Source organism: Podarcis cretensis (assembly GCF_951804945.1).
Source record: "Podarcis cretensis genome assembly, chromosome: 6".
Taxonomy (NCBI): Eukaryota; Metazoa; Chordata; class Lepidosauria; order Squamata; family Lacertidae; genus Podarcis; species Podarcis cretensis.
This window is the reverse complement of record NC_137175.1, coordinates 79,869,515-79,895,911: the sequence shown is the minus strand read 5'-3', so window position 1 is coordinate 79,895,911 and position 26,397 is coordinate 79,869,515. Positions and strand designations below refer to the sequence as shown.

The window sequence follows — 26,397 nt, the reverse complement described above, 5'->3', positions numbered from 1 at the left end:
AAAACTTCCATTACAGGTGATACCCTGGTCTGGCAGACAAGCTTAATCTGCTTTTTTTTTTTTACATTGCAAAGCTGTCTCTTTCCCAGGTGAAGACTCCAAGCATTTAGCAATTCATAACATTTACTACATCTAATTATGGATGCCTTTGTACCCACAGACTCTGGTACCCTGAATCTGTAACAATATATTTGAAAAGGAATGCCTTGTCCCTTTAATGGTGGGTCACGTGGGCTGAGAACTTCATTTCTCTGGTTTCCTGATATCTAGGGTTTGATTGTGAGCATCTGTAACAGCATCCTAGATTTAAGGAACTCATAGAAATGTACTTTATTTTAAATATGTAAAATTAAATTAATTGGAAATAGCTTGCAGATACTTAATTGGCTTAGGATTTCATATAAGTTAAGTGATGATGTAATATGTTTAATTTTAAAACTAAAGGATATAAGGATGTTAATGCTTAAGTTAAATTTCATCAGAATTGTTATTTGGAAAACCGTTAAAAGGATATGCATGGAAATTCAACCAAGGGGAAGCCAGGAAGTCACTTAACAATGTTAATAAGTGTAATTTTAATAAGCTTATGATCTATGTTTGTTTGTCTGTTTTGTTTATAATTTTGTGAAAATTAATTAAAAAATTATTTTTAAAAAAGAGAGAAATGTACTTTATAGGCTGTGAACATCCCTAGAAAGGATGCCAGCAGCCTTGGGAATAATATTTCCCAAGGCTGCTGATACCCACAACACACTCTAACAACATCCCAGAGCTTCACAAAGGCACCATCTCAACCTCTTCTGTGACTGCTGGCCGTAAGTCAGGTGACAGGTAGAAATAAGGGGTGATGACAGGATGTCTTCATCCTGTGCTGAGATCAGATTTATGGAGCTTGGGCTTCATCTCAGATTGGCTCTGCATGCAGGAAATTTAATTTCTGAAACTTCCAATTCCTAACTGCACCACCATCGCTACATGACTGTCACATAAGGATATATGGCTGTGTTAATCAACCCTTAATCGCTAGCTGGTCTTTGAGACCATATCCTAATTGACTTTTGAACATGAGGCATTTGATGGTGGGGGGGGGAGCCCTTTAAAAAATCCCTGAACATATGAGAAAGAAATTTAATTCAGAAGAATAATGTCATAATGAAGAGCTCCTTGATGAATTAAGAAATGAATTTGTCTGTTGCCTTAAGCACCTTTCTCATCATTCATTCCTCCTTTTAAAGCTGAAAAGTAATTCAATACAGCTGTGGCAATATGTGTTCTTTCCCCCCTCTGATAGAGAAGCTGCTGTGCTAAATTATTTGACTTGTTATGCTCCACTTTTAGTAGTTTAAATTGCTGTGACTTGCAGCAAAATAGGTGCAGCTACTATATGCATTAAAATCATGCATGCATTCAGATTATTTAATAACTGTCAACAACAACAACAACAACAACACTATGATGTGTCATTTTTTCCTTTATCAGGGTGAAGATGGTTTCCCTGGATTTAAAGGTGATATGGGCCTTAAAGGTGACAGAGTAAGTATTTTTCTCTCTCATTCATATTACAGTGGTACCTCGGTTTACAGAAGCTTCAGGTTACAGACTCCGCTAACCCAGAAATAGTACCTCAGGTTAAGAACTTTGCTTCAGGATGAGAACAGAAATCGCGCGACAGCGGGAGGCCCCATTAGCTAAAGTGATACCTCAGGTTAAGAACAGTTTCAGGTTAAGAACGGACCTCTGGAACAAATTAAGTTCTTAACCCGAGGTACCACTGTATCTCTGTACCTGATACCCCCCCCCCATTCCTTTTTAGTGAGAGCAAGGATCTAAGTTGGAGCTTTCAGATGAAGAGACAGGGCCGTATAAATGGATGCAGCCTTTCTTCATGACTGGAATCAGGGAACAGGCTTAGAAAAACTCAGTTCCTGGTGAATAGTTGGCTGCCATCCATTGCCAGGGGAAATTTAAGCATGGGACCTGATGTCATCATTCAAAGTAAGGCAAACCAGCCTTGTTTTAATTCTGAGTCGTTTGGCCCACGTTTACTGGGATTCCAAGTGAATGTTCACCTTACTTTCCCAGAAGGCTTTGCAGTATAAAAGCTGGTCCTTCCACACCCTTTTTAGTTTATCATTTATTTTAATCTTTTGAATGTTTTAAATAGTTTCTCTCGTCCCCCCCCCAATAATTTTATTGTTTTATTCCTTTGAGTATCGTTGTTGTTTTTACAATTGGGTGATGTTTAAATTTTATGAAATAAATAAATGAATAATATCCAAGGTCAGGCCTTTCAGTCCTCTTGAAGATCTATCCTGTCAGTTTCTCACTCTCTGCAATGGGCTGCCTGATCTAATTCAAGAGACCTTTTTGCAATAGATTCCAGGCATTGGCTCTCATTCCACCTAGGTTCTCTTGGAACAGGTTGATTTTCTCATTGTTCATCTACTATTTTGGTTTATTTGTAAATCTTTCCTGATGCTCCTCTGCAGTACTACTTAGGCCCTAAGTCAGCCAGTCTTGTGACATTATACAAATTAAAACAGCACAATGAAGCAGCCATAAACAACTACAAACAAGTCATTTTCCCTGTAGGTTAGAGAAAAGAGTTGAACACATTTCCCTGAAATGTTTTGTTATGGCTCTGTACCAGAGCTAAAACTAATTTGGAGGAAAGTTATCAATCAAATTCTCCTAAAGTAAATTTGCTTGCAATTAAACAAACATGGGTGGGCTAGGATAAATTAAGACTGTATAACACAAGTAGGGTGGAAGCTGTTTATCACATCCTGAACAGAATTCAAACTAACAAAATGATGCATACAAGTATTATTGAGTCTACAATATGTACTTCATAATATAACTTACAGCTTAATATTGGCAAATGATGACCCAGCTCCAGGCACATAAGGAGGAAATGTCTTACCTAACCTCACTTCAGACTGGGTTCAGGCCTGGTTTAGGGACTGAATTAGCCTTGGTTGCTGTGCTGACCCTGTAAATCTTGATGGATCTCTCCTTGGCTTTTGATACCATTGACCCTGGTATCCACCTGGATTGGCTCTACAAGATCCAGTTGGGGGCACGGTGTTACAGTGCTTTAACGCTCATTTTTTGAAATTGGTACCAGAGAACAGCTTTGGGTGGCTGTTTGTCAGCCCCTTACATCTGTGTTATAGAGAGCCACAGTTGTCCCCAGTGCTATCTATATGACGTTGTTCAGAATAGTCATTGGGAAATCCGGAGTATGGCATCAGCAGTATACTGATGATACCTACAGTAGCTCAATTTCTCTGTTACATCCAGAAATAGCTTGTCAAGGTTGTGTGTGTGTGTGTGATGGGGATCACTATGCTAGCTTTCCAGTAGCAGGGTCAGTGTTGTTTACCAGGAGGGAGGTTGGTGTAGTGCAGTGCAGTGCAGTGCAAGCACACCAGCAGGAATTCTGGATTGGCTCCGTAGATACATTTGCCCCACATTGAGCCCCCTGAAACTATGCCTTTCCTTGTCAATAAACGACAGTGACTCACCTGATAGGAAGCCAGATGAGACCAATGAGCACCAACTCTCTGATGTGATCAGGTTTGTGGTCATTGGTTCTCATTATAGGAATGCCCATGCAAGCTTCTTTCACGCACTCTTCCAAGTGGATAAGTTATGTGCCTAGACCACATATGAGTAAACTGGACCTAGTCTTCAAAAGTGCATGGGACTTCAAAAAAGATTATTGAGAAGGGTTTGAGACAATGGAATAATGGATGGGATCCAACAAAGCCAGAGGGTTTTATTCATCATTATCAACCTGTGTGTGTCTCTACTGTTCACAAAAGTCTGTAAAACTCAGATGCAGTTTCATACTAGCAAACAATAATTTTTATTTATTTGTGGCATTTAAATAGTTAGCTTGTCTAACTATATTGTAATCAGTTAAAGGGTAGGCCACATTAAAAACTGCATAAAATTTCAATAACGATATAATTGCTAAAAATTTGTAGCAACATGTAGTGGCCAGAAACAATACAGCCAAGGTTACAACCGAAGATTAAAAGCCTGCTGTAACAACAATGAAAAAATGTTGCAAATCTGAATGTGGATTTCTTTCCCCATGAGAGATGTGGTTCTTTTAGTTAAACTGTCGGCTTTTGTGGCCAAGCCACAAGCAACAACTAGACCTTTGGTTACACTCGGTGCTCAAATTACAGGGAGGCCACGCGGGATCCAGCCTGCTTAAGTTCTGTGCCAGTTCTCCCCTTAATACTGGTTTTAGAAAGCGACAGTGAGGCCGTGGTTGGGCTAAAATTAGGAATAGGGGCAGACCTGAGGTTTTCATCAACAGCCAATCCAATAATTTCAGCAGTTTTTGCATCCCATTTGCAGAAGCAGGTGACTTGGTTTACATCATTCAATTGTTTTTAAAGGGTGAAGTTGGCCCTCTTGGTCCACGAGGAGAAGATGGCCCTGAAGGTCCCAAAGGCCGTTCTGGCCCAACAGGAGACCCAGGTGGGGCTGGTCAAGCTGGAGAAAAGGTTAGTCACTCAATCATACAACAGGATTTTTTTGGGAGGGGTATCATGAGATCATCTTGGTGTAGTTTTAGATGCTGCAAATTCACATGTTGCATAAAAAGCAAATGAACAAATTACAAATCATTCCCTTTTTCTTTCAGTGTTTGTTGTGTCCGAATAGGACTATCGTGTGGGACACGTGTAGATCCCAGACACATCTTTTCCTAAAGATTTACTGAAGCTGTATAAGAACACTTTTTCCACCATACATTTCAGCTCATCTTTCACTTTTGTAGGTTTGGGGCTACACCAGGAGGGGAAAGTGAACTGGGAAGTCTCTAGTTTTAAATATTACCTCAGCCACGAACTCCAAGCCACTGTGTCTTCTCCTCGGGCATAAATAATACTGCTTACAAGTAAAAAAAGTACCCTAACAATGCAGTTGAAGTGGTCTGAGTATTTGGAAGGCACCATATAAATGTTGACGGTGATTTATTTCACTGAAAACATAAGATGAAAGAAGGAAAAGGGCAGAGCAGGGGCAGGTTTTACCACATAGCGTTGTGAACGGCTCCCTTTGGATTGCAGATCCTAAAGTAAGAACCATTTCCCTGCCTTCAACCTCCAGCCTCCATCTTACTGTTGAAGTTACATGTCTCTGTTTGTAATATTTTGAAATACAGAGCAAGAAGGCAGAATATTTTTAATGCATGCCTAAAGGTGATATGGGATGTGGGTGACACTGTGGGTTAAACCACAAAGTCTAGGACTTGCTGATCAGAAGGTCGACGGTTCAAATCCCCTTGACGGGGTGAGCTCCCGTTGCTTGGTCCCTGCTCCTGCCAACCTAGCAGTTCGAAAGCACGTCAAAGTGCAAGTAGATAAATAGGTACCATTCCGGCGGGAAGGTAAACGGCGTTTCCGTACGCTGCTCTGGTTCGCCAGAAGCGGCTTGGTCATGCTGGCCACATGACCCGGAAGCTGTACACCGGCTCCCTCGGCCAATAAAGCGGGATGAGCGCTGCTACCCCAGAGTCGGCCACAACTGGACCTAATGGTCAGGGGTCCCTTTACCTTTACCTTTAAAGGTGATATTGAATATGCACATCCTTTTATAGGAGAGAATGCACGTCTACTCTGAACAGAACAGAAGGCATTATACTCATGCATTATACTCATGAACAAGTAGAACATGCATGAATGGAGGACAAGTAAATAAGTTCTGTCCTGCCATCCCTGTTACCTTCCTTAAGTTGGAGGATGACTATCTGCAACAGGGAAACGTCTGAAGTTCTAGGGTTCTGTATTGTGCAGGGAGCCTTCATGAGTGGAGTTGATTCCCCACTCATGATCACCCTCTGATGTGAGTGGAGCCAGTGTCCTCATCCCCACTTTCACCACTTACTACTTACTCATGAGTAAAGTGCATAAATGGGCCTAGAGTAAGGCCATCGTTCCTTAATTAGCTGTGTTGGATTGTGCCTCTGAATAAGAATCCCATGTAGGCAACTAGGCAAGAATGTCTATGTTCCACAAATTATTCTCCCCTCTCCACTAGCAAAAACTAGTTATTGAGATAATATTTCATTCAAGCATGTTCCTGCTTAGGTACTTGGTCAGCCTGTCTGAAGTCCAGCTTGATTGTAAAGATCTTTTGAAGGGATCTCCTTCAGTGACCCTTCCTGTGTTTTGCACACACAGTCCTTTGAGGAAGAACAATTTATGGACTAAGAGGAGGGAATGAAAGTGTTGTAGTTATGATTTGATGCTAGCGACCTTTTAAGCTATCATAAAAATACTTTAAAAGTCACTTCATTCATTCCAGAAAGTGTTCCTTTCAGCCTCGCTTAACTGTGGGGAGCTATTTCGGAATTAATGATCCCCACAGTGTTGTGAGACATCTTCCCAGCTGTTAACAAGGTCATGAATCAAGAAAGCCAATATTATAATTATGGATGAATGGAAGCATAATTGGAATGTCATCACTGAATTCCAATTAAATTCTAATCCCATTAAAACAAGAATAAATGAGCGACATTTCCCTCCAAAAAACTCAACTGTTGAGCTTCTTCATTCTGGGCTGAAAGCAGGGAAATACCATGACAAGTATGGGATTGGATCCAAAAACTGTGAGCAGAAGTAAAGGTCTAAGGAACTGTGACATTTACAGACACCGTCCCTCCCCAGTATGGGGAAGCAAAACCAGCAAGGTTCACAATGGTTGGTGGCTCTGTTCTCCACATGCACAATTGAAAATGACAAATGATTATTATTTATGTCAAATGGCAGCTTTAGTATGTAGGTGTTTTGTGAACTAGGTCATCTAACAAACTCAAGAAGGTATAGTTGAAATGTGTAGCTAAAGAGAATGGGAAAAAATTATAAGTTATTTAGGAGAGCACTGTAAGCAGGTGGAAACATTAGCAGGATTTTGATTTCACTTGTAGTGTAGCAATTATCATGGATAATATGCATTGATATAAAAGTTGGAGTTTCGAAGAATATGTGGTAATAAATGTTTAAAATGGGACCCCATGGAGGGGATGGAGGGAAGTCCTGAGATTCAGAATAATCTCTGTACATGGATATTTATCTGTAGGTTTTTTAAAATAACTTTGTATTTGTAAAGCTGAATAAACATGATTTTTTTTTTTTTTAAAAAAAGCCTACATCCACGCAAAAGGTTTCCTTCTAACTTTACAAACTACATGATTCTTCTGAGGGAAATGGGACATAGGCAGAGTGATAGCCATCAGGAAACAAATGAGAAATGCATTAAAACTTCTTTTTAACTTACAGGGTAAACTTGGTGTTCCCGGATTACCAGGATATCCAGGAAGACAAGGTCCAAAGGTGAATTTGCTCTCGTGTTGAAAAATGTACAGCTTTGGTTAGCAGAATATCCTAGGGTTTGGGGGCGGGGTTGGTCTTACTTGGAACATCAGTTTAAAACAAATGCTTGGATAGTCACTTGTCACTACTAGAAGTCCAAAGGTTATATGCATTTTCCTGACAAAATTGTGAGTCTGGTTCAATGATATAATTCAGTTTTGATGCCCTAATTGTGACGATCGTTTTGGTCTCGGATCTCAGATTTGGCAGTTTCCTCCATCAGCCACAGTTGCCATGTAAATGAATAACCTACAACTTGATGGGTGTTGAGTGTTATAAATATTAACCATGTTCACTCATACAACTACTCAAAAAGCATTTGCAATGATATGCGTAATGCTCCCCACGCATCTGGATCATTGCTTGTCAAATGATCAGATTTTTAAAAATGTCATTTTGGTTCATTGGTCCACTTCGCTGGGCATCTTTCTTTGTTTCTGGGTTATAACTTTGTGTAATTTACACATCTAGAAAAGGAAAGCACAGACCATTAAGTATTATATGATGCACTGATACGATTAGGTATAAAGTGATGCTCAGCCATAATAAATGTTACTCCCCTGCTCCGTGAATTTATGCCATTATACATCAAATTATTATTATTATTTTAAAAAAGAAAGAAAGCAGAGAACTGTAATCACTGTGTTCATACTGGATTTTATGCATTGTTCTAGTTCCTATGCTACAATTTGTGCTCATGTGATTGCATTTGGAAGTCATCTGTGGAGCAAGGACACATGAAAACCTTAAAATCAGAATGGGTAGCCTAATTTTTCCCTTTAGGAGAATCCTAAGTCACAATATCATGTCAGCTCTGGAAAGACGATATAGGCAAATAGTTTTGATGTCAGTTCTCCACAGGTTAAGTGCTTCCAGGATGACTCCTCAGAGCTTAGAATAGCTTATCAGACTCAGCCCCTCTGTGCAACTTCAGATGTGAGTCCATGAGAGTTTTTGTGTTTACTTGGGGCAGCCCTACAGGATATTCTCCATTACAAGCCCCATTGAAATAAGCGAAAAGAGTGAAACCATGGTTGGATCCATATCCTTGATAAAGGGTAGCATTATCTGCAAAAAGGGAATATGCATTTTTAATGCTGTTCCCAATTTGTGATTAACAAGGAATCTGTACAACTTTTTTGACAGTGCAATGCATGTAAAAAACAAAAAACCCTGTCATCTTCTGGTATTAACAACTTGAACAACTATCTAGGTGTCCCCCCCCCCAACATGTTTACATTGTGTAAGGTATCATTGCCAATACATTTTAGGAAAGTATTACTTTAAATTGTAAAGTAACATTGATTTTTCTTAGCTTTTTAAAATATTGGGAGTCTGTGCTTATTTTGCTTTGTTTCCATTTCACCTGGGTGAATTCCAAGGTGTTTCATTTTTTCAGTAAACACTCTGTGTTAATGCGATATAGGGTTACTGCTAAGGAAAGTGTTCATCAAGAATTTAGAAGTGGGCCTTTGATGCACCTGCCTTTTAACCTAAACGTCTGAGATTGCAGACTCTCTCTCTCCCCATCTCTCTCCCTTGTCTGTCAATGCTTCAAAACTCTATTTGGAAATTTCTTAAGAACAAAGAGATCTTACTTTATTCAGAAGCATGAACACAAATGACATGCACGAACGTCAAAGAAAATGCGTGACCTTCCCCTCACAAAACGGAGATGTTGGCATGAATTTTACTAAGCTGAGTTTTCATTATACTAAAAATGGAATTAGTTTGCAAGCCATATTCAGCTTTAAATTCTTTCAAGAGTGTACAGTGGTACCTCGGATGCTTCAGGTTATGTGTTTTTGGGTTGTGCACCAAGCTGAACCCGGAAGTACCGGAATGGGTTACTTCTGGGTTTCAGCGCTCGTGCATGCACAGAAACACTAAATTGCGCTTTGTGCATGTGCAGAAGCGCTGAATGGCGACCCGCACGTACGCAGACGCGGCGTTGTGGGTTGCAAACATGCATCCTGCACAGATCACATTCACAACCCGAGGTTCCACTGTATTGGCATTAGATTAGAAGGATGGCTGCAGGACCTCCCAATCTTCTGGCTATGCTCTACTGAGTGGCTGCAGTGCCAGAGCTGTGCCACTTAAGTTGCAGTCCATTGGTCACCTGCCATCAGCAGTCAAAAGCTTAAGAATAGCAGTAGAAGCAAAAGCTCAGAAACTATGGCCTTAGCAAGCTGGCTGCCATCATGATGACATATGACAATGACCCCCGACATAACCATGATGGCCCTGTATGCTCGAAACCACACCTTCTCCTGTTGCCCTCATCACTCTAGAGCCATTTCATATTTCCCAGAATGCTTTCCCCCAGAATGCTTGGAATGGGGGTGGGGGAGCGGCAGTTGCTTTTGTGTGTGTATGGCAGTCCAGTGATGCTGCATATAGAGGAAGAAAACAATGGCTGTTGAGAGAGAAGGAGTGTTGTGGCCACAGCTGCCTGCGGTATTGCCCCCACTAATGCATGGGACACAGGTGGCGCTGTGGTCTAAACCACTGAGGCTCTTGGGCTTGCTGATCAGAAGTTTGGTGGTTCGAATCCCCGCAACAGGGTTAGCTCTCGTTGCTCTGTCCCAGCTTCTGCCAACCTAGCAGTTCAAAAGCATCGCTGCGGCGGGAAGGTAAACGGTGTTTCTGTACTCTCTGGTTTCTATCATGGTGTTCTGTTGTGCCAGAAGTGGTTTAGTCATGCCGGCCACATGACCCGGAAAGCTGTCTGTGGACAAACACCTGCTTACTCAGCCTGAAAGCGAGATGTTCGGCGCAACCCCATAGTTGCCTTTGACTGGACTTAACTGTCCAGGGGTCCTTTTCCTTTACCTTTTTGGCCAACACCAAACAGCAATGAAGGAAAGAAATTGCCACTATTACATCTAAGGGTACGCCCATCCCACTGGAAGCAAATTCAGCCACCCACCCCCCTCCTGAGTTTAGTGAAATCATTCCATTGTTCAGGTACTGATTTAACTTCTGCCTTGAGGAAAACCACCCATATTTTAATTTCTGTGATTGTTTTTCTCAGCCCTAATATATTGTAGTCCTGATACTTAAGATGAAGGGGCCAAACCTTTTCACTAGTCAAATGTATTCAGTGCATGTTATTGCCTACAGCTCTGGTATAACATCAAGGCTTGCACGATAGACTAATCCATGGGTAGGAAAACTAAGGCCCAGGGCTGTATCCGGCCCAATCGCCTTCTAAATCCGGCCTGTGGACGGTCCAGGAATCAGCGTGTTTTTACATGAGTAGAATGTGTCCTTTTATTTAAAATTCACCTCTGGGTTATTTGTGGGTCATAGGAATTCATTCATTACCCCCCCCCCCAATATAGTCCAGACCCCCACGAGGTCTGAGGGACAGTGGACCGGCCCCCTGCTGAAAAAGTTTACTGACCCCTGGACTAGTCAATGGGCCCCATCCTATACTTGTTAGTGTAGCTACTGAACTGATCTGAATATAAGCCACCCCAGTTTATCCACCGACAACAACATGCTTATAGGTCACACTCAGGTGGCTGCTATAGCAAAACAGGTCTGGGTCTGGAAATTCATCATAAAGAATTAGAAGCTCCCCTTCTCCAAAAAAACAATAACAAAACAAAACAAAACCACCCAGGCAGAAGTATATTAGAATTGTAGTAATAGTTGCAGGGCCACTTAGGAGCCACTAGAGCAGATCTCAGGGTGGCTGTCAGTGCTGGGCACCTTCTTCCTTCCCACGCTATTCCTGCTGCCTCCCCGGCCAACTCTTCATCCTAATCAGCAGCAGCAGTAGCAGCAGCAGATTCCCAGGCCAGTCGAGCAGAAGGTGGTAGCCAGTAGTGTTGGCAGGTGGCCTGGGGATCTGGATCCTGGCAACAGGTGCCCCAAGACTGGCAGGCAGAAGAGCCAGTAAATCTGGGGGCTGCTACTGCAGCCTGTTTTGCCTGCCCCTCTCCAGTTTACCTAGGCTGCCCATCCAGTGCCGCTCATCATGCTGCAGGTCACAGCGCCATCTATTGGCAGCCATGTGAACTAATGTGTGATGACAGACAAATACAAATATATAGACAGAGATATTTGCAATGATTATGTTGGCTGTTAATGTCCTTTTCCTCAATTGCCCATGGAAATTGGATAACGTAAACTCTTTTTGCAGCAGTAACAAAAATATCTCCTAGGAGTAGAATACTGCAAGTTAATGTCTGAGCACAAATATTCTTTATCAGTCTTCCTATTGTTCCATGCCAAAACCCAATTATTATCATCCAGCAAGTATTATCTCATATAGTCATTCAGAAAATAAATTGCTTACAATTATTTCTTAGTATTTCTACAAGTTTCATCTAGTAGCCATTTTTGTTGAAGGGGCTGTTTCAACAATTACTGAAATGAGACATTGGAAACATTTTTCCAAATGAAATTGTCATTATTTTCAAACAGACTTTCTTCTGCCTTCATCAGTGTTATGGACACTGTTTTTAAATTACTGGGAAATCAGGCCTGGTTTGTACATCTAAAACTAATCCAAAACACAGAAAAAAAATGAATGTCTTCTTTGTTTTATAGGTGTGTGCATTTGAATATACAGACATGCATGCATGAACTGACATAATTGAATTTATGAACTTAGGGAAGTAGAAGCCAACTGAGTTTGCCACTCAGGAAAGACCCATTGAAATCATTGTATGCAAGTTAGTCATATCCATTAATTTCATCAGGTCTGCTATGATTAGAACCATCATTGGATACAACTCTTACTCAATCACTGGAAACTCATTTTCTTTTATAGTTAAAATGGTGCTCTTTGTTCTAAAAGCTCCTTTCTGTGGAGCACCTGCTGTCTATTTTGTCCACATTGTTCACACTGATGACAACATGCTTGTTTCCTCCACCTCCACTAAATTTTATTAAAGTTTGAAAGAAATTATAGAAGGGTTAATATAATATATTGAATATGTTTTTATCAAAAATAAAGGAAACTAATCTAAATAAAAACACAAACCAGAAATAGGAAAAGGAAAACAAAAAGAAGAAAGAGAAAAGAAAAAAAGAGAATTTCAGATTCATCATTGGTCAGCTATATATAGAAAGTTATTCAAAACATCCACTCCAAGTTAACACCCAACAACTCCACTTTCTGTACATGAATATTTCCTTTGATCCTCAAACCCAGATATCATAGGTTCATTTTATTTTTCATGCAAATTGTCTATAAGGTGTTTCCAACCTTTAGTAAATATTGACAGTGATTTTTCTCTGTTTAAACACATCAGCTTTACAGACCTGTGACACCCTGATTGTAATGGACATGCTTTTGACCTTTTCGAGAATTCTGTAGGTCTTGTTTCCACTTGATAATGTGTGATATATTATGTTGGGTGACGGGAACTCAACTCAGGGAATGGAACTTCCACTCCTCTGCCCCCTCCCCAAACCTGCTCCAGACGGTATCTCAACTCTCCAGAGCAGATTTCGATGATGCACAGAGGATGGAAAGAGAAGCTGTGTGGTGCTAGCAGAAGTCCATTCTTCTGGAGGGTGTCCTCAGCTAGATATCACCCAGTGACTTGGGGCAGGATTGACCTAATGAGCCCTGTCGCTCAAGGACTTCCAACAGTGCAACAAACCCTTTCCCCTTCTTATTCCCTTCACCTAGAGAAGTTGGCTCTGAGCGCATGGGAGAAAAGAGGAGAGTGGTCATTCCATCTGGCAAGCTTTAACGCTTGGGCAGATGGAAAGATTGGAGGAGCACAGCAATGAACCCCACCCTCTGCTTGTCGTAAGGTTGCTTGGTGTGTCGTTGTTGTTTTTAATTGTACCACTCTTGATGTTTTAATGCATTCCGGACATGAAGCATTTTGGTAAGCTACCAGACCACCATCTATTAATAACCATTTCCACATCAATTGCTTCAACTGAATAGTATAATGTGTTATATTGCAACACACTTTCATGTTGCTGTTTTTGTGATGTCTAGGAAAAATATTTTATAAACTACTGTAATTCATAGTGTGTCAATGATTCATCTGTTGCTATTCTTTCTGGTTGGTGAGCATGCAGAAATGGGCCTTTTCTCTGTTGATCCTACAGTTGTGTAATATGATTCTGAGTGAGACCAGGCAAGGCCAATCCCTCGGCGTGGGCCTGAAAGACTCAGCTTTTCACCATGGACTTTAGGAGTTAGTTATGACCTGTGTTGTAGAAATGGTTTTGTGATAATGGGCCACACACCCAGTTATTGTTATTGCATGCTTTATGTTGGCTTTAAATACTGCTTTGAAGGATACGGACGTTTAATATCTAAAGCACTTATGGGGGCGGGTGCACCCTCCCCCATAAAAAAGCAACTTAGAAGTTTATTAAATATCTAAGTAGGCTTTGAGTAAACCATATAACTGTGTGTCCTCCCCCCTTACAGGGCTCAACTGGGTTCCCTGGATTTCCGGGTTCCAACGGAGAGAAAGGCGCAAGGGTATGATATAATATTCTTCTTAATGTGTTTTATTAATATGTGGAACTCATTGCTAAGTGAATTCAAAGGACAGGCAGGATTGGGAATTTAACTGCTAATGCAGTAAGAACATTGTACATTCTTGATAGCAACCAAAAGAAATAAAGAATAAGAAGACTGTTGCTCAACAAGATTAAATAGTAATTTCCCCACAAGGAAATCTATTCACCAGCTTCCCATTATCAGAACAATGTGCAGCTCCATAGCAGCAGTGGCTCCCCATTAATTCTGTTATTCGCAAGTGTTCAGTGCAACACTGAGATGTAGCTACAAGCTGCTGGCAATGTTCACACAGTACCTACATCAATGGATATATTTTCCTATACTTGCCCAATGGCGGATAAATACTGGTAAGATGTAATCTGAGGGTCAAAATGCATGTTGTTAAATATGTCTTTATATTTAAATGAAGAGTTTTTTTATAAGAAAAATGAAAGTAATATCATCTGGAGGCTGCAGATCACATGAGGATCACATCAGTTTAACACTTTCTTCCCTTGTTGAAAGCCCCTTCTATGAAACTGGTATTTGCTTTTGGGGAAATCCCAGAGAGAGAGAGAGAGAGAGAGAGAGAGAGAGAGAGAGACTTGAGGCTAACTTGCAGTTAGTTTCGTTATTAAGGAAATGTTAGAGCATGGTGCTGCTAATGCCAAGGTTGCAGACAACTGCATATTCCTGCACTGCAGGGGGGTTGGACTACATGATCCTCACGGTCCCCTCCAACTCTACAGTTCTATGATTCAATGAAAGGCAAAGCCTCCTAATGAAGAAGTTGCTCAAACTGGCTCCTTTGCTCTCTAGTTTTCTGAGTCAGGGCTCCTCCCCTGTAATCTTCTGCTACGGGGAGCCCCGGAGCTTCTCTCTGTGCCTGTCTGGCTCATTGCTTGGCAATATGTATCAATCCTTCACATTCTAGGAGCAAGTGGGGCCAGAGACTCGTCAGCAGAGAAACTGTCATGACGGAGCTGCGGGAGAGATGTGGAGACTGGTTTTCCTCTGTTGTCTCTGTCAGAGCCTGCATCCAAACTGGAAAGCTCCCCTCCCTGCCCTGTGCTGGGCCACTTGCCTGCTTCTGCCTCTTTGTGATCCTTCCAGCTTCCTCTTTTTAGTAGCTTCCAGCTTGTCCCCTCCTCAGAGGTGTGGCTGGTATCCCACCACCAGGATCCAGGATCTAAGTCATCACCTTCTGTGTTTTCCCTGGGGGGCTCTTGGCTTCCACCATTCTTCCTCACCCAGCCAATCCCTGACACCAGCTCATCCTATTTTATTTTTTAAAAAGAAAAAATGCAGTTAATGCAAAGACGCATTTATTTCCACATCCGGTTTGGCCCTGACTCAGTTGAAAAAGCGTTATGTCTGAAGTGACAGGGAAGCAAAATGAAGGTGTCATTATGCCTGTGACGATCGCCTCCACTCAATCAAGTCCCCACAAGATGCTGCAGTCATCTAATGATGAATAGAAATCTGGGAAGCAGCCCATTGTCTGATGGAAAAGTATAAGTAAAGGAGGAAATAAATAAAGCCTTGACAATTTCACCGGAGGCGCTAGAACGTGGGGTCACCGGGTGGGATGCCATCACCTTTTCCCTTAAGCATCTGGGGCTGGTACGAAAGTATACAGTGGGGGAGGAAGGGAGAAAACAAGAGAGATTTCTTCCTATATTCTGTGAATTATCCAGCTAGACTGCAATCTATCCTCAGGGGGATTTCTCTGGCATCTTCTATGCATTCTAATTCCCCAGGACTCTTTTCATATACAGAACCAAACCACCCCAAAACAATTTGTGGTTGAAGCGGCAAATCAACAGCAAGGATGCTGAAGAATACATATTTAAATGGATGTAGAAAGTCAAGACATAGCTGCTTTGTTTATTTGAAGCTGGTGGGTGGAATTTATAATGCAGAGTCTGCAAGCTCTAGAAGGTCACTGCATCACTATCTATAAAGCTCAACTGGACGTGGCTGATCACTTGTGGTTGAAATGTGATGAAGTTATCAAAGGGGAAAGGATGGCTTAGAAATGGTGCTTGATGGCAGCTTAGTGTGCCATTAAGTAAAACTGAAGTAATGTATATCATTACTCTGCCGACCACTACATTTTATGAAGCAGAAAAACAGGCGTGCAGATTCACCAGTTTAAATCTGAAACTGATGAGAGACAATTGTATTTCCAGCGTTCTCACAAGCTTCCTTACTATAATCCCCCCCTCCAATTGATTACTACAGTGAATAGATTTACAACTAGGAAATGCAAACAGTAGCTTCCAAGATGTGGTTTCCCTGGGCCTATGGCAAGGGGATGGGACGCAGGTGGCGCTGTGGGTTAAAGCCTCAGCGCCTAGGGCTTGCCGATCGAAAGGTCGGCGGTTCGAATCCCTGCGGCGGGGTGCGCTCCCGCTGCTCGGTCCCAGCGCCTGCCAACCTAGCAGTTCGAAAGCACCTCCGGGTGCAAGTAGATAAATAGGGACCGCTTACCAGCGGGAAGGTAAACGGCGTTTCCGTGTGCGGCTCTGGCTCTGGCTCTGGCCAGAGCAGCGATGTCACGCTGGCCACGTGACCCGGAAGTGTCTCCGGACAGCGCTGGCCCCTGGCCTCTTAAGTGAGATGGGCGCACAACCCCAGAGTCTGTCAAGACTGGCCCGTACGGGCAGGGGTACCTTTACCTTTATGGCAAGGGGAGAAAGAGTTAAACTCCTTCACCTCACCCTGCTGCCCCTTCTGTTACCCCAAGAGTGCTCAGGCAGCGGAGGCAGGGGGTGGGTTGCAGGGGAGAAGGGGAAGGGTTAAGCACTCACTGCAATATACCCAATCTCTCCTGCGAATGCTCACTGCTCCCATGTGAGCATTGCAAGACAAGCCTGGCTTGCGGAGTGTTTCCCTTATGATTTGTAATTCTGCCCTTTAAGAAGAGAGATAAATATTTGAAGAAGCTATTTATGAAAACTTAAAATGCAAGGCAAGTCGTCAGGTGTCCTGTGTAGCTTTTGATCCTGTAGTAGAGTTCTGCTGTTCCCTTTTGAAGCAACAAAACCACCTTCTTGACCAAAAAACGAAAACACCCCTCCATTGAATGATAAGATTAATTTGTGTGAACTTTCTTTGGCAGGGCTTGCATGGAAAACCTGGCCCAAGGGGACAGCGAGGACCAACTGTACGTACTATGCATTTTTCCTACACCTCCCCTTTAATGTTATCTCATGCATTTCCATATTAATTGCTATCCTGGCCATATTCAGAAGGTTGCCTTTATATCCTTTGCTGCTGTAGCACACGATAATAAAAAATAACAAATTGCATATCTTTTGTGACTCAATAGGGACCACGTGGGTCAAGAGGCCCGAGAGGCCCAACTGGGAAACCTGGCCCCAAGGTAACTTGACCGAATCGAGGAAACAATTTCACTTCTAGCTCTTCCTCTTAATGAAAGTGTGCATTTCATCTCTGAACGATTTGCTCTTTTCCAGGGCACGGCTGGCAGTGACGGACCCCCTGGCCCTCCAGGTGAAAGGGTAGGCAAGGAACAATTTAGATTTCATTTCCATCTCTCTTTCTCTAGTCAACACCTTCCCTGGTTGGAATTGCAGGGAAGGCGTATACCGTTCCTGCGAGGCAGAAAAGTGTTTTCGTATGAGAACCGATACTCAAATGGATGAAAGTTGGGTCTTTACTACTTCTGAGTAAAGTATTTATGTATCCCCTCCCATTTATTTGATTCACACCCTCTTCCATTTGTGAATATACTAAACTCTATTTTGCCACCAACCCTTTAATTTTCTTAGTTCTTTCTGTTTGTAACTTACCACTTGGGACAAATTAAAGCACATAAAAATGAAGGTTGTCATAGATGCTAACAGTACAATTTATCTGTGCATGTCTGCTGAGACGTAAGTCCCACAGAGGTCAGCGGTACTTGCTCTCTGATAAGTGTGCTTAGGATTGCAGGGAAATGGGCATTTAATCAAGAAATTCATTTGTCTATTGAGGCTGCAATCTTGTGTGCACTTACCTGAGAGTAAACACCATCAAAACCAGTGTGATTAACTCTTGCATAAATATGCATTGGGTTGCACCATTCAGCTGTATAAATTTGCATATGGTCCAAAACATTGCTAACGCTTTGGACTGCAGTTAAGTCCCATTGAAATCAATTTGGAAAGTTAGCCATGAGTAGCTGAAGACTGTTTGGAACCTGCTTTTTGTTTCTGAATAGTGAATACCTGGGAGGCTTCAGCAAACAGAGCGTGATCTGACATGATGAGGGTCTGAAGTTGAAGCCAGATACAACTTATTGGAAATTAGTGAGGGCCATGCGCCTAAAAAATAAATAAATCAGATCCAGTGTCTCCTTGTTGGAATCCCAGTGCTATTGTTAAGTTGTAGATATTTGTGGAATTCAAAGTAACCTCCTTACTCTGGGGACTGCACTTGCTACAAGCATGATATTCCATCATACGACTGGTCTTAGCTGTTCTTCTCTATTGCTGAGAACACATCCTTGTGGTACATTTAGATAATTTTAGACTTTGTACTTAGTGGTCTTGTGGAAAGGGACATCTTTCGATGGTAATGTGGTAACTTACTTCAAAATGTGGTAAGCCAGCCCTTCTGCAATTTGGGGTCCCTCCCATTCATTCGGCTAAGTGAGAACCAAGGACTTCTGGTACAAAGTTCAGCCTGGGCTTCCTATTCTCTTCAGCTCCACATATCCTCATCTCTTTCCACAGGGAGATTCCTCTCCATTGAAGTGAATAAGCAAGGTCTAGTGGGGAAGGCAAATTCAATGGGTATTAGTGGCCTGCACTGGCAAGGAGGCTTGTTGCCATGTTCTCCTGTACCCAATGAGGATTCCACATGCTTATTGCGATTTCGAGAGCTATTAACACAGAACAGCTTTTAGCTATCACAGTGCCTGCTTGCGGGGCATTTGGGAAATCCTCTCAGTCAACTCTATGCTGTTGGTTCTGTGCATCAAAGAATGTTAGCATAATCTATTGTCCTCATATCAGTTAATAACTTTTAAGTAATCTTTTAATATACTTACTGTGGGGGTTCCTTTTAAGAGGAATTTGCAGAGTTGTTATTGCTTATTATTTTGTGTGTATATGTGTGTGTAGAGCATTTGCTAAGAGATTTTAAGTGCAGCAGGTTCTGAGGGTTTTCCCAAGTAAAACTAATTAGATTTTTGAAATGTTTTTGGCTTTCTGAACCGAAGCTAATAAAAAGTGCTTTTGCCAGCAGAACTGTTATCACCAAATAGGGCTTTACAAACTAGCCATCTAGGATCTTGTATACCAACTGACCAGATGTAATTTCTTATTTTTAAAAAAACACTGGCCAAACACATTTTTGTTGGCTCAAAAGTACCTACTGTTGAATGGGCTGCTTATTATTAAACTGCAAGTCATCCACACTGCAGTAAACACACATTATCATGTAGTAAATGGTACCTTGGAAGATTTATTATACAGTGGACTGTGATTTCCAATTGCAATACACAAGGAACTAGGCCTCATTTACAAGTTCCAGCAGCAGGCATTGATGTAGCAGGCAGTCATTGCTTATCACATAACCCTTATCCCATGGACCTCCCTATAAGCAACTCTGGGGGAAGTTCTGTGCTACTGGGCAATGTTCCACACCATATAAATGGGAAACAATCTATAAAGCCTACCACACAAAAGCAGTTTTTGGCAATAACCAGCCAACTGGCAATGGGCAGGTTCCCCATATCTGATCCAGAATTATCTGATCCACTGAATGTTCTGAAATTAACCCAGGTTTTTGGATCTGCACCTGAGATCTCTAGGCCCCAGTGTATACCCAATGACATACTCTCCAACATTTCCCCCATAAAAATAGGGATGTCCTATTTAATAATAATAATAATAATAATAATAATAATAATAATACCCCAGCCATCTGATTGGGTTACCCCAGCCACTCTGGGAGGCTTCCAAAATATATAAAACATGATAAAACATTAAACATTAAACATTAAAAAACCTCCCTAAACAAGGCTGCCTTCAGGTGTCTTCTAAAGGTTACGTATCTCCTTGGCTTGGGGGTCACATAACTCCCTACCCTCCAACATTTTTCCAATGAAAATAGGGACATCCTAAGAAAAGGAGGGACATTCTGGGATCAAATCAGAAACTGGGATGGCTTCTGTAAATCTGGGAGTGTCCCTGGAAATTAAGAACGCTTGGAGGGTCTGAGATTGCCCCCTGTAGACTTAGAATGAACATATCCAGTCTGCCAACTGCAATTTTATGTGAACATTTTCTCATTTCACACGCAGTTGCCAAACCATATTGCCTATAGATGAACCACAGTAAACACATGGCAGACAGTGCCACTGTCAAGACTGGATCCAGCTCACTCCCTGCCATTTGAATTAACAGACTCGCGCACTGAAAGATCGTCTGTTGAAAGTAACAGCTTCCCTCACACTAATTGCATCACCCTGTTGTGCCTCATGTTGCGATAATCCAGGCTCCAGCTGGCAATAGACAGAGCATCAACAGAAAAACTGACAATGAACCAATCAAGGGAGATTTTTTTTTTCTCCCCTCCGTTCTGTATTCAATTTGCTTCTTCCTACTCGAGTGCTATCAAAACACTGTATAAGCTTTTCCATAAACATCTCCCTCAGCCCTATAATAAAATCTGTGTGGTTTTGCATTAATATTCAAAGGTAAACATCAAAGCCCTGCTGTAAAAGATCATTTCACAAAAGTGAATGCTAACACTTTGGTTTAGGAAGCCTTTTATTTACATAGAGAAATGCATTAGAGAGACCCATGGAAAATCTGGTATCTGGTTAATAGGCCACTCTTCAGTTTTCAACACAGCTCATCTTTCACCAAGTCTGTGCTCTCCGGGGTTTTTGGACTACAACTCCCAAACTCCTGGTGAGCACCAGCTTGGCAAAGACTGGCGTAACACCTACGTTTTATGGTCCCAGTGATAATCCTCTGTGGTCCCTATGGGCAATGGATGTCCTGCAAGGAGGCTAAGCAAGAAGCCTGACACAAGTGTGAATGTGGGAATTGTGTGTGTGTGTGTGTGTGTGTGTGCAAGCACATGTATCATGCAGGTATGCTTGTTGAGGAACTGTACTTTATTCATCTGTAGGCACGTTTGCAAAGATTTTTCAGGTGAATTTTATAAAGCAGCTTGTCTCAAATTATTGTTACTGTTATCGCTTTTTTATCAAAATTAAAACATTAACCTAAATAAAAACACAAACAAAAGAAAAGAAAAGAAAAGAAAAGAAAAAGAGAATAGAAAAGGATAGAGACGTAGAAAAGGGATAAAGGACAAAAGGAAAGAGAAAGGAAAAGAGAGGGAATATGGAAGGAAGGAAGGAAGGAAGGAAGGAAGGAAGGAATTATAGAGTTGGAAGGAACCCCAAGGGTCATCTAGTCCAACCCGTTGCAATGCAGGAATCTCAGCTAAAGCATCCATGACAGTTGGCCATCCAACCTCTGCTTATAAACCACTTACATACACTATTTCCACAGCATTCCCCTGATCCACCAAGTTTGAGGAAGGAAGGAAGGAAGGAAGGAAGGAAGGAAGGAAGGAAGGAAGGAAGGAAGTCTAATAAAAATATTGTTCAAATTTGACTAGCAGAACTCTTCAAAACAAAACAGAAACATCAAATGATACGTCCAAAATATCTATACAAGATCTTGCACTGTCTAGCAGAGGCTTAGCATCTTACAAAATGTGAAATAATTCCCACAGACCTAGAAGCAGAGGTCTATCTCTTCCTACAGCATCTATTTTTAGCCTGGAGCTGTTTTCTCTCTCTCAGTCAGGGAGGGTCTTTTACATGCCCTTACTTCACAGAGCCCTGAGACAAAAGGCATGAAGGCAACTCCCTTTAAAATAGAGATTTGCAACCCAATACCTTCACCACATGATCTAAGGTTACAACACTCAAAGGTTAGTGTGATGGGATAATGAGCTGCTTGTGCGTAAAAGCTTGATCCCTCAGAGATTACTCAGTGTAGTAAATCTCTGCCTTGAGCGGAGCCCTTTGCCATGGCTCCGTCAGTCGCTGGTAGAATCTGACAGTGGGCGCCTGCGGAAACGTTTCCAACATAAAAGCTGTTTAACGGAAACGCGTCTCCTGGATTCTCTGCGTGACAGCTTCCGGCGACGGATGGGGGTCCCTAAAGGGGGTCCTGATACCTCCTCACTGTTCTCACTGGAAGTATCCCAGAGCCTCCCCTCCGACTCCCTTTCCCTTGGAGCTCCTGCTCCCCCCCTACTGGTTCCCTCTTCTGCTGCAGTGTCTTTGGTATTCTCCGGGAGCCTTTCCACCACCTGTTCTTCCGATGGCAGTTCCCTGACATCCACCTCCCCCCAGGGCCCCCTTCACCCCCTCCCGCCTCTTCTCCTACTGGCGGTGAGGATGGAAAGCCCCGGAAGGAACTCTCCTCATCATCAGAGGATTCAAACACTTCTAGCCACGGCTTTCCGTCTCTTTCCCCGTCTTCCTCTCCTTCATCAGAATCTGTTTCCTCCTCCACCCCTGACTCTGGGAACCCTTCAAACTCCCCTTCCTGATCTGTAGTCCCGAAGTGTTCCCTCCTAAATCGTGCCACGGGTTGTGGTTTTCTTGGGAAACGCCGATGAAACGTTTCTATTAAAATCTCGTCCTTGACTTCCTCTGCCGGTACCCATGTGTTTTCTGACTCTTCCTCCCCCTCCCATTCTACCAAGTATTCCACCTGATTTCCCTTCCACCTGGAATCAATGATTCCTGCCACATCCATGTTGCGTTCTCTCTCTTCTAAGACGGGTGTTTGGGTGACCTCCCTCTCATGTTCCCCCCACTCACGTCCCTCTCTGTACGGCGACAGTAATGACCTGTGAAATACTGGGTGCAATTTCATGTCACTGGGCAATCGGAGTTTGAATGCTACTGGGTTGACCTGTTGTATGACCTCAAAGGGTCCCAACCGTTTGGGTCTCAATTTCTTACACCCTCCCTTGAACGGCAGTCCTTGGGTGGATAGCCACACCCGGTTACCCACCCTTATGGTTTCACCTTCCCTCCTATTTCTGTCTGCTTGCTTTTTATATTCTTCTTTGGCTTTCTCTAAGTTGAGTTGGAGCTGACGGTGGATCGCTTCCATCTCTTCAACAAAATGTTCCGCCGCCGGTACACTCCACCTCTCCCCTCCTTCTCCTGGAAATGCCCGAGGATGACACCCATAATTTGCCAGAAAGGGACTTATCCCTGTGGACACGTTCTCCGCGTTGTTGTAGGCAAATTCTGCCAGAGGTAACTTGTCTACCCAATCATTTTCTCTGTCCTTTACATAACACCTCAGATATTGTTGCAACACCCCGTTTGCCCTTTCTGCCTGCCCATTTGTTTCTGGGTGTCTGGCTGTGGAAAAACTTACCTCCACGTGCAGCAAGCTCATTAGCTTCCTCCAGAACCTGGAAGTAAATTGTTTCCCTCTGTCGCTGATCACCCTCAAGGGGGCGCCATGCAACCTGAAAATATGCTTTACAAACAACTTTGCGGTTTCTTCCGCTGTGACGGCATGTGAGCAGGCTATAAAATGGCACATCTTAGTTAATAGATCCACCACCACCATGACAGCTGTTTTTCCTCTGGATTTTGGTAGATCTGTCATAAAATCTATGGATACCATCTCCCATGGTCTTTCTGGTGTGGGTAAGGGTTCTAAGAGCCCCGCTGGCACCAGCCTCTCTCCTTTTGCTCTCTGGCACCTGTCGCATCCCCTGACATACTCCCGTACATCTTCCCTTACCTTGGGCCACCAAAACTCCCTGGTAACTAACCACATGGTTTTGTGCTGCCCGAAGTGCCCCGCCGTGGGGCTGTCGTGTAACTGTCTGAGCACTCGGCCTCTTAGTTCCCCATCTGGTATGTAGAGTGCTCCTTTGTAATACAATTTTCCGTTCTTTTCCTCAAAACCCCCTGTGTTCTCCCCTGTTCCCCTGAGTTCCCTGAGCTTTTCTTGGGCGTATTCATCGTTCTCGGTACCCTCCACCAGTTCTCTTTGCCCCACCAATGCCGCCCCACAAACCCAGTGGTCCTCGGGGATGATATGTCTTTCCTCCGCCACTCCCTCCCCCTCCAAGTACTCAGGTTTTCTGGAGAGAGCGTCCGCCCTGACGTTCTCTGGCCCTGGCACGTAGCGAATTTCAAAATTGAACTTGGAGAACTCTTGCGCCCATCTTACTTGTCTCTGGTTCAGTACTCGGGCCGTTCTCCAGTATTCTAGATTTTTGTGGTCTGTCCACACTTGAACCTTGTGCTGCGCCCCAATCAACAGGTGTCGCCATTTCCGAAACGCTTCATGGATGGCGAGTAATTCTCTGTCGTACACTGTATAGTTCCTCTCGGATTTGTTCAACTTCCGCGAGAAGAAGGCACACGGTCTCCATTCTGACGTATCTTTTCCCGGCTGTAGGAGCACGGCGCCCACCGCTCTGTCTGACGCGTCGGTCTCCACTCTCATTGGCTGCTGCAGATCCACATGTAAGAGTTGTTCTTCCGAAGCGAACGCCCTCTTTAACCTTTCAAACGCTTGCTGCGCTTCTTCCGTCCAGACAAATTTCTTCTTACTGCTGAGACAGTCCGTGATGGGCGTCGTTAAGTGGGCAAAGTTCTTGATGAACTTCCGATAGAAGTTTCCGAAACCCAAGAACCTTTGCACGTCTTTCTTAGTTTTCGGTGGTTTCCATTCCAGTACCGCTTGAACCTTGCTAGGATCCATGGCCAGCCCCTTGTCTGACAACCGGTACCCCAGGAATTCCACCTCTCTGGCGTGAAACTGACACTTCTCCAGTTTCACCCACAGCTGGTTTTCTTGCAGTTTGCTCAGTACCTCTCGTACATCTCGCACATGCCGCTCCTCATTTTCTGAGTACACTAGTACGTCATCTAAGAACGCTACGCAGTTCTTGTAAAGCAATGGTCCTAGGACGTGATTCATGAACGATTGAAAAACGGCCGACCCCCCCCCTGGAGGCCGAAGGGCATAACGAGGTATTCAAAGGCCCCCAAAGGGGTGAACATAGTGGTTTTCCATTCGTCTCCCTTTCTCATACGTATCAGGTTGTACGCCCCCCTTAGGTCCAACTTGGTAAAAATCTTCCCCTTCCTCACCCTGGTCAGAATGTCATCGATCCTGGGCATGGGGAAAGCCACTGGTTCGGACACAGCATTTAGGGCCCGGAAGTCTACGACCAATCTCGGTTTATCTGTATTTTTTTTGTCCACAAAAAACACTGGGCTACCCCCCACCGCTCGTGACTCTCTGATGAACCCTCGCTTGAGGTTTTTGTCTATAAACTCCCTTAACTCCTGCATCTCTCTGTCTGACATTGCATACAGCTTGCCCACTGGCAACTGTGCTCCTGGGAGTAAGTTGATTTGACAGTCAAAGGGTCTGTGTGGGTGTAGTTTATCTGCTTCTCTTTCGCTGAAGACGTTAGCTAAATCGGCGTATTGTCGTGGTACCCTCCCTGGGTCTATTACTTCCATCCTTGCTAGAGTGGCTTGGGTGCCTACTTGGCTCTCCCTCTCCGTGCAATATGCCAGGCAGTGCGCTGACCCAAAGGAAACAACCCTCTGGTGCCATCCCAGTAGCGGATCATGCAGCGCTAGCCAGCTCATTCCCAAAATAATGGGTGCTCCCCCCAAGGTGGCTATGTTAAACGCTATCCGTTCTGTGTGCCTTGCCACCCTCATTATCATGGGGACCATCAATCGTGGTCACCTGCAGAGGGTTATTTAAGGGGATAGTCTGTATCTGGTGTTCGGCTGCAAACTCCTTACTCATAAAGTTGCAGGAGCTGCCTGAGTCCAATAGAGCCTTCACCTTTAGTGGGTGTCCGTTTGCCAGCTCTAGCAACACCTCTATTACAAGAGCTGGTCTTGGGGGTTCTGGCGTGGGCACATTCACTGTTCCTTGGCCTGGCTGCTGTGCCCCGATGGTGGCAGCCAGGCGTTGGCTTTTACTTGCTCCTTAGCTCCCTCTGCTTCCCCCCCAACAGCTCCCGCCATTCCTTGCCATTCCTTTCTTTGCGGACAAACTCTGGCAAAGTGACCTGGCTGTTGGCAGAGAAAACATTTCTTGGCGCCTTTTCCCTCCTTCTTCCGCCCTTCACTGGGGTTTGAAACTGCGCGCGCGCGCGCTGTTCCAATTTCCATCGGCTCTGCTGGCAGGGAAGGCTGCTCTGGAATCTCTGGAATGCGGAAATCCCTCCAACGCTCCCCTTTCCCTTCCCGCTTCTCCAGGGCTCTGGCCTCCTGGCGTGCTCCTATGGCCAGCACGGATTTAGTCAGATGGTCCATAGACTCCGTCCTGGGCGCCCGGGAAAGTTCGTCTTTCACTGCCGAAGATAGTCCTTCTTCGAACAGCATTTGTATCGGTTCCGCTGACAAATCCCAACCTAATTTATGGATCAACATGGTGAACTCAGTCCAGTACTCCCGGA

The 26,397-nt window shown here is 43.5% G+C and overlaps 1 protein-coding gene across 4 annotated transcripts in view; it reads left to right on the top strand.

Annotated features, from left to right (window-relative positions):
* COL11A1 (collagen type XI alpha 1 chain) overlaps positions 1 to 26,397 on the top strand; it is a 270,407-nt gene that overhangs the window by 151,110 nt on the left and 92,900 nt on the right. For all 4 annotated transcript variants that reach the window (XM_079981011.1, XM_079981009.1, XM_079981010.1 and 1 more), the window contains 7 exons: positions 1,480 to 1,533; positions 4,416 to 4,523; positions 7,302 to 7,355; positions 13,810 to 13,863; positions 17,009 to 17,053; positions 17,219 to 17,272; positions 17,367 to 17,411. In XM_079981011.1, coding sequence (XP_079837137.1) covers positions 1,480 to 1,533; positions 4,416 to 4,523; positions 7,302 to 7,355; positions 13,810 to 13,863; positions 17,009 to 17,053; positions 17,219 to 17,272; positions 17,367 to 17,411 — 414 coding nt within the window. The remainder of the gene's footprint in view (positions 1 to 1,479; positions 1,534 to 4,415; positions 4,524 to 7,301; positions 7,356 to 13,809; positions 13,864 to 17,008; positions 17,054 to 17,218; positions 17,273 to 17,366; positions 17,412 to 26,397) is intronic.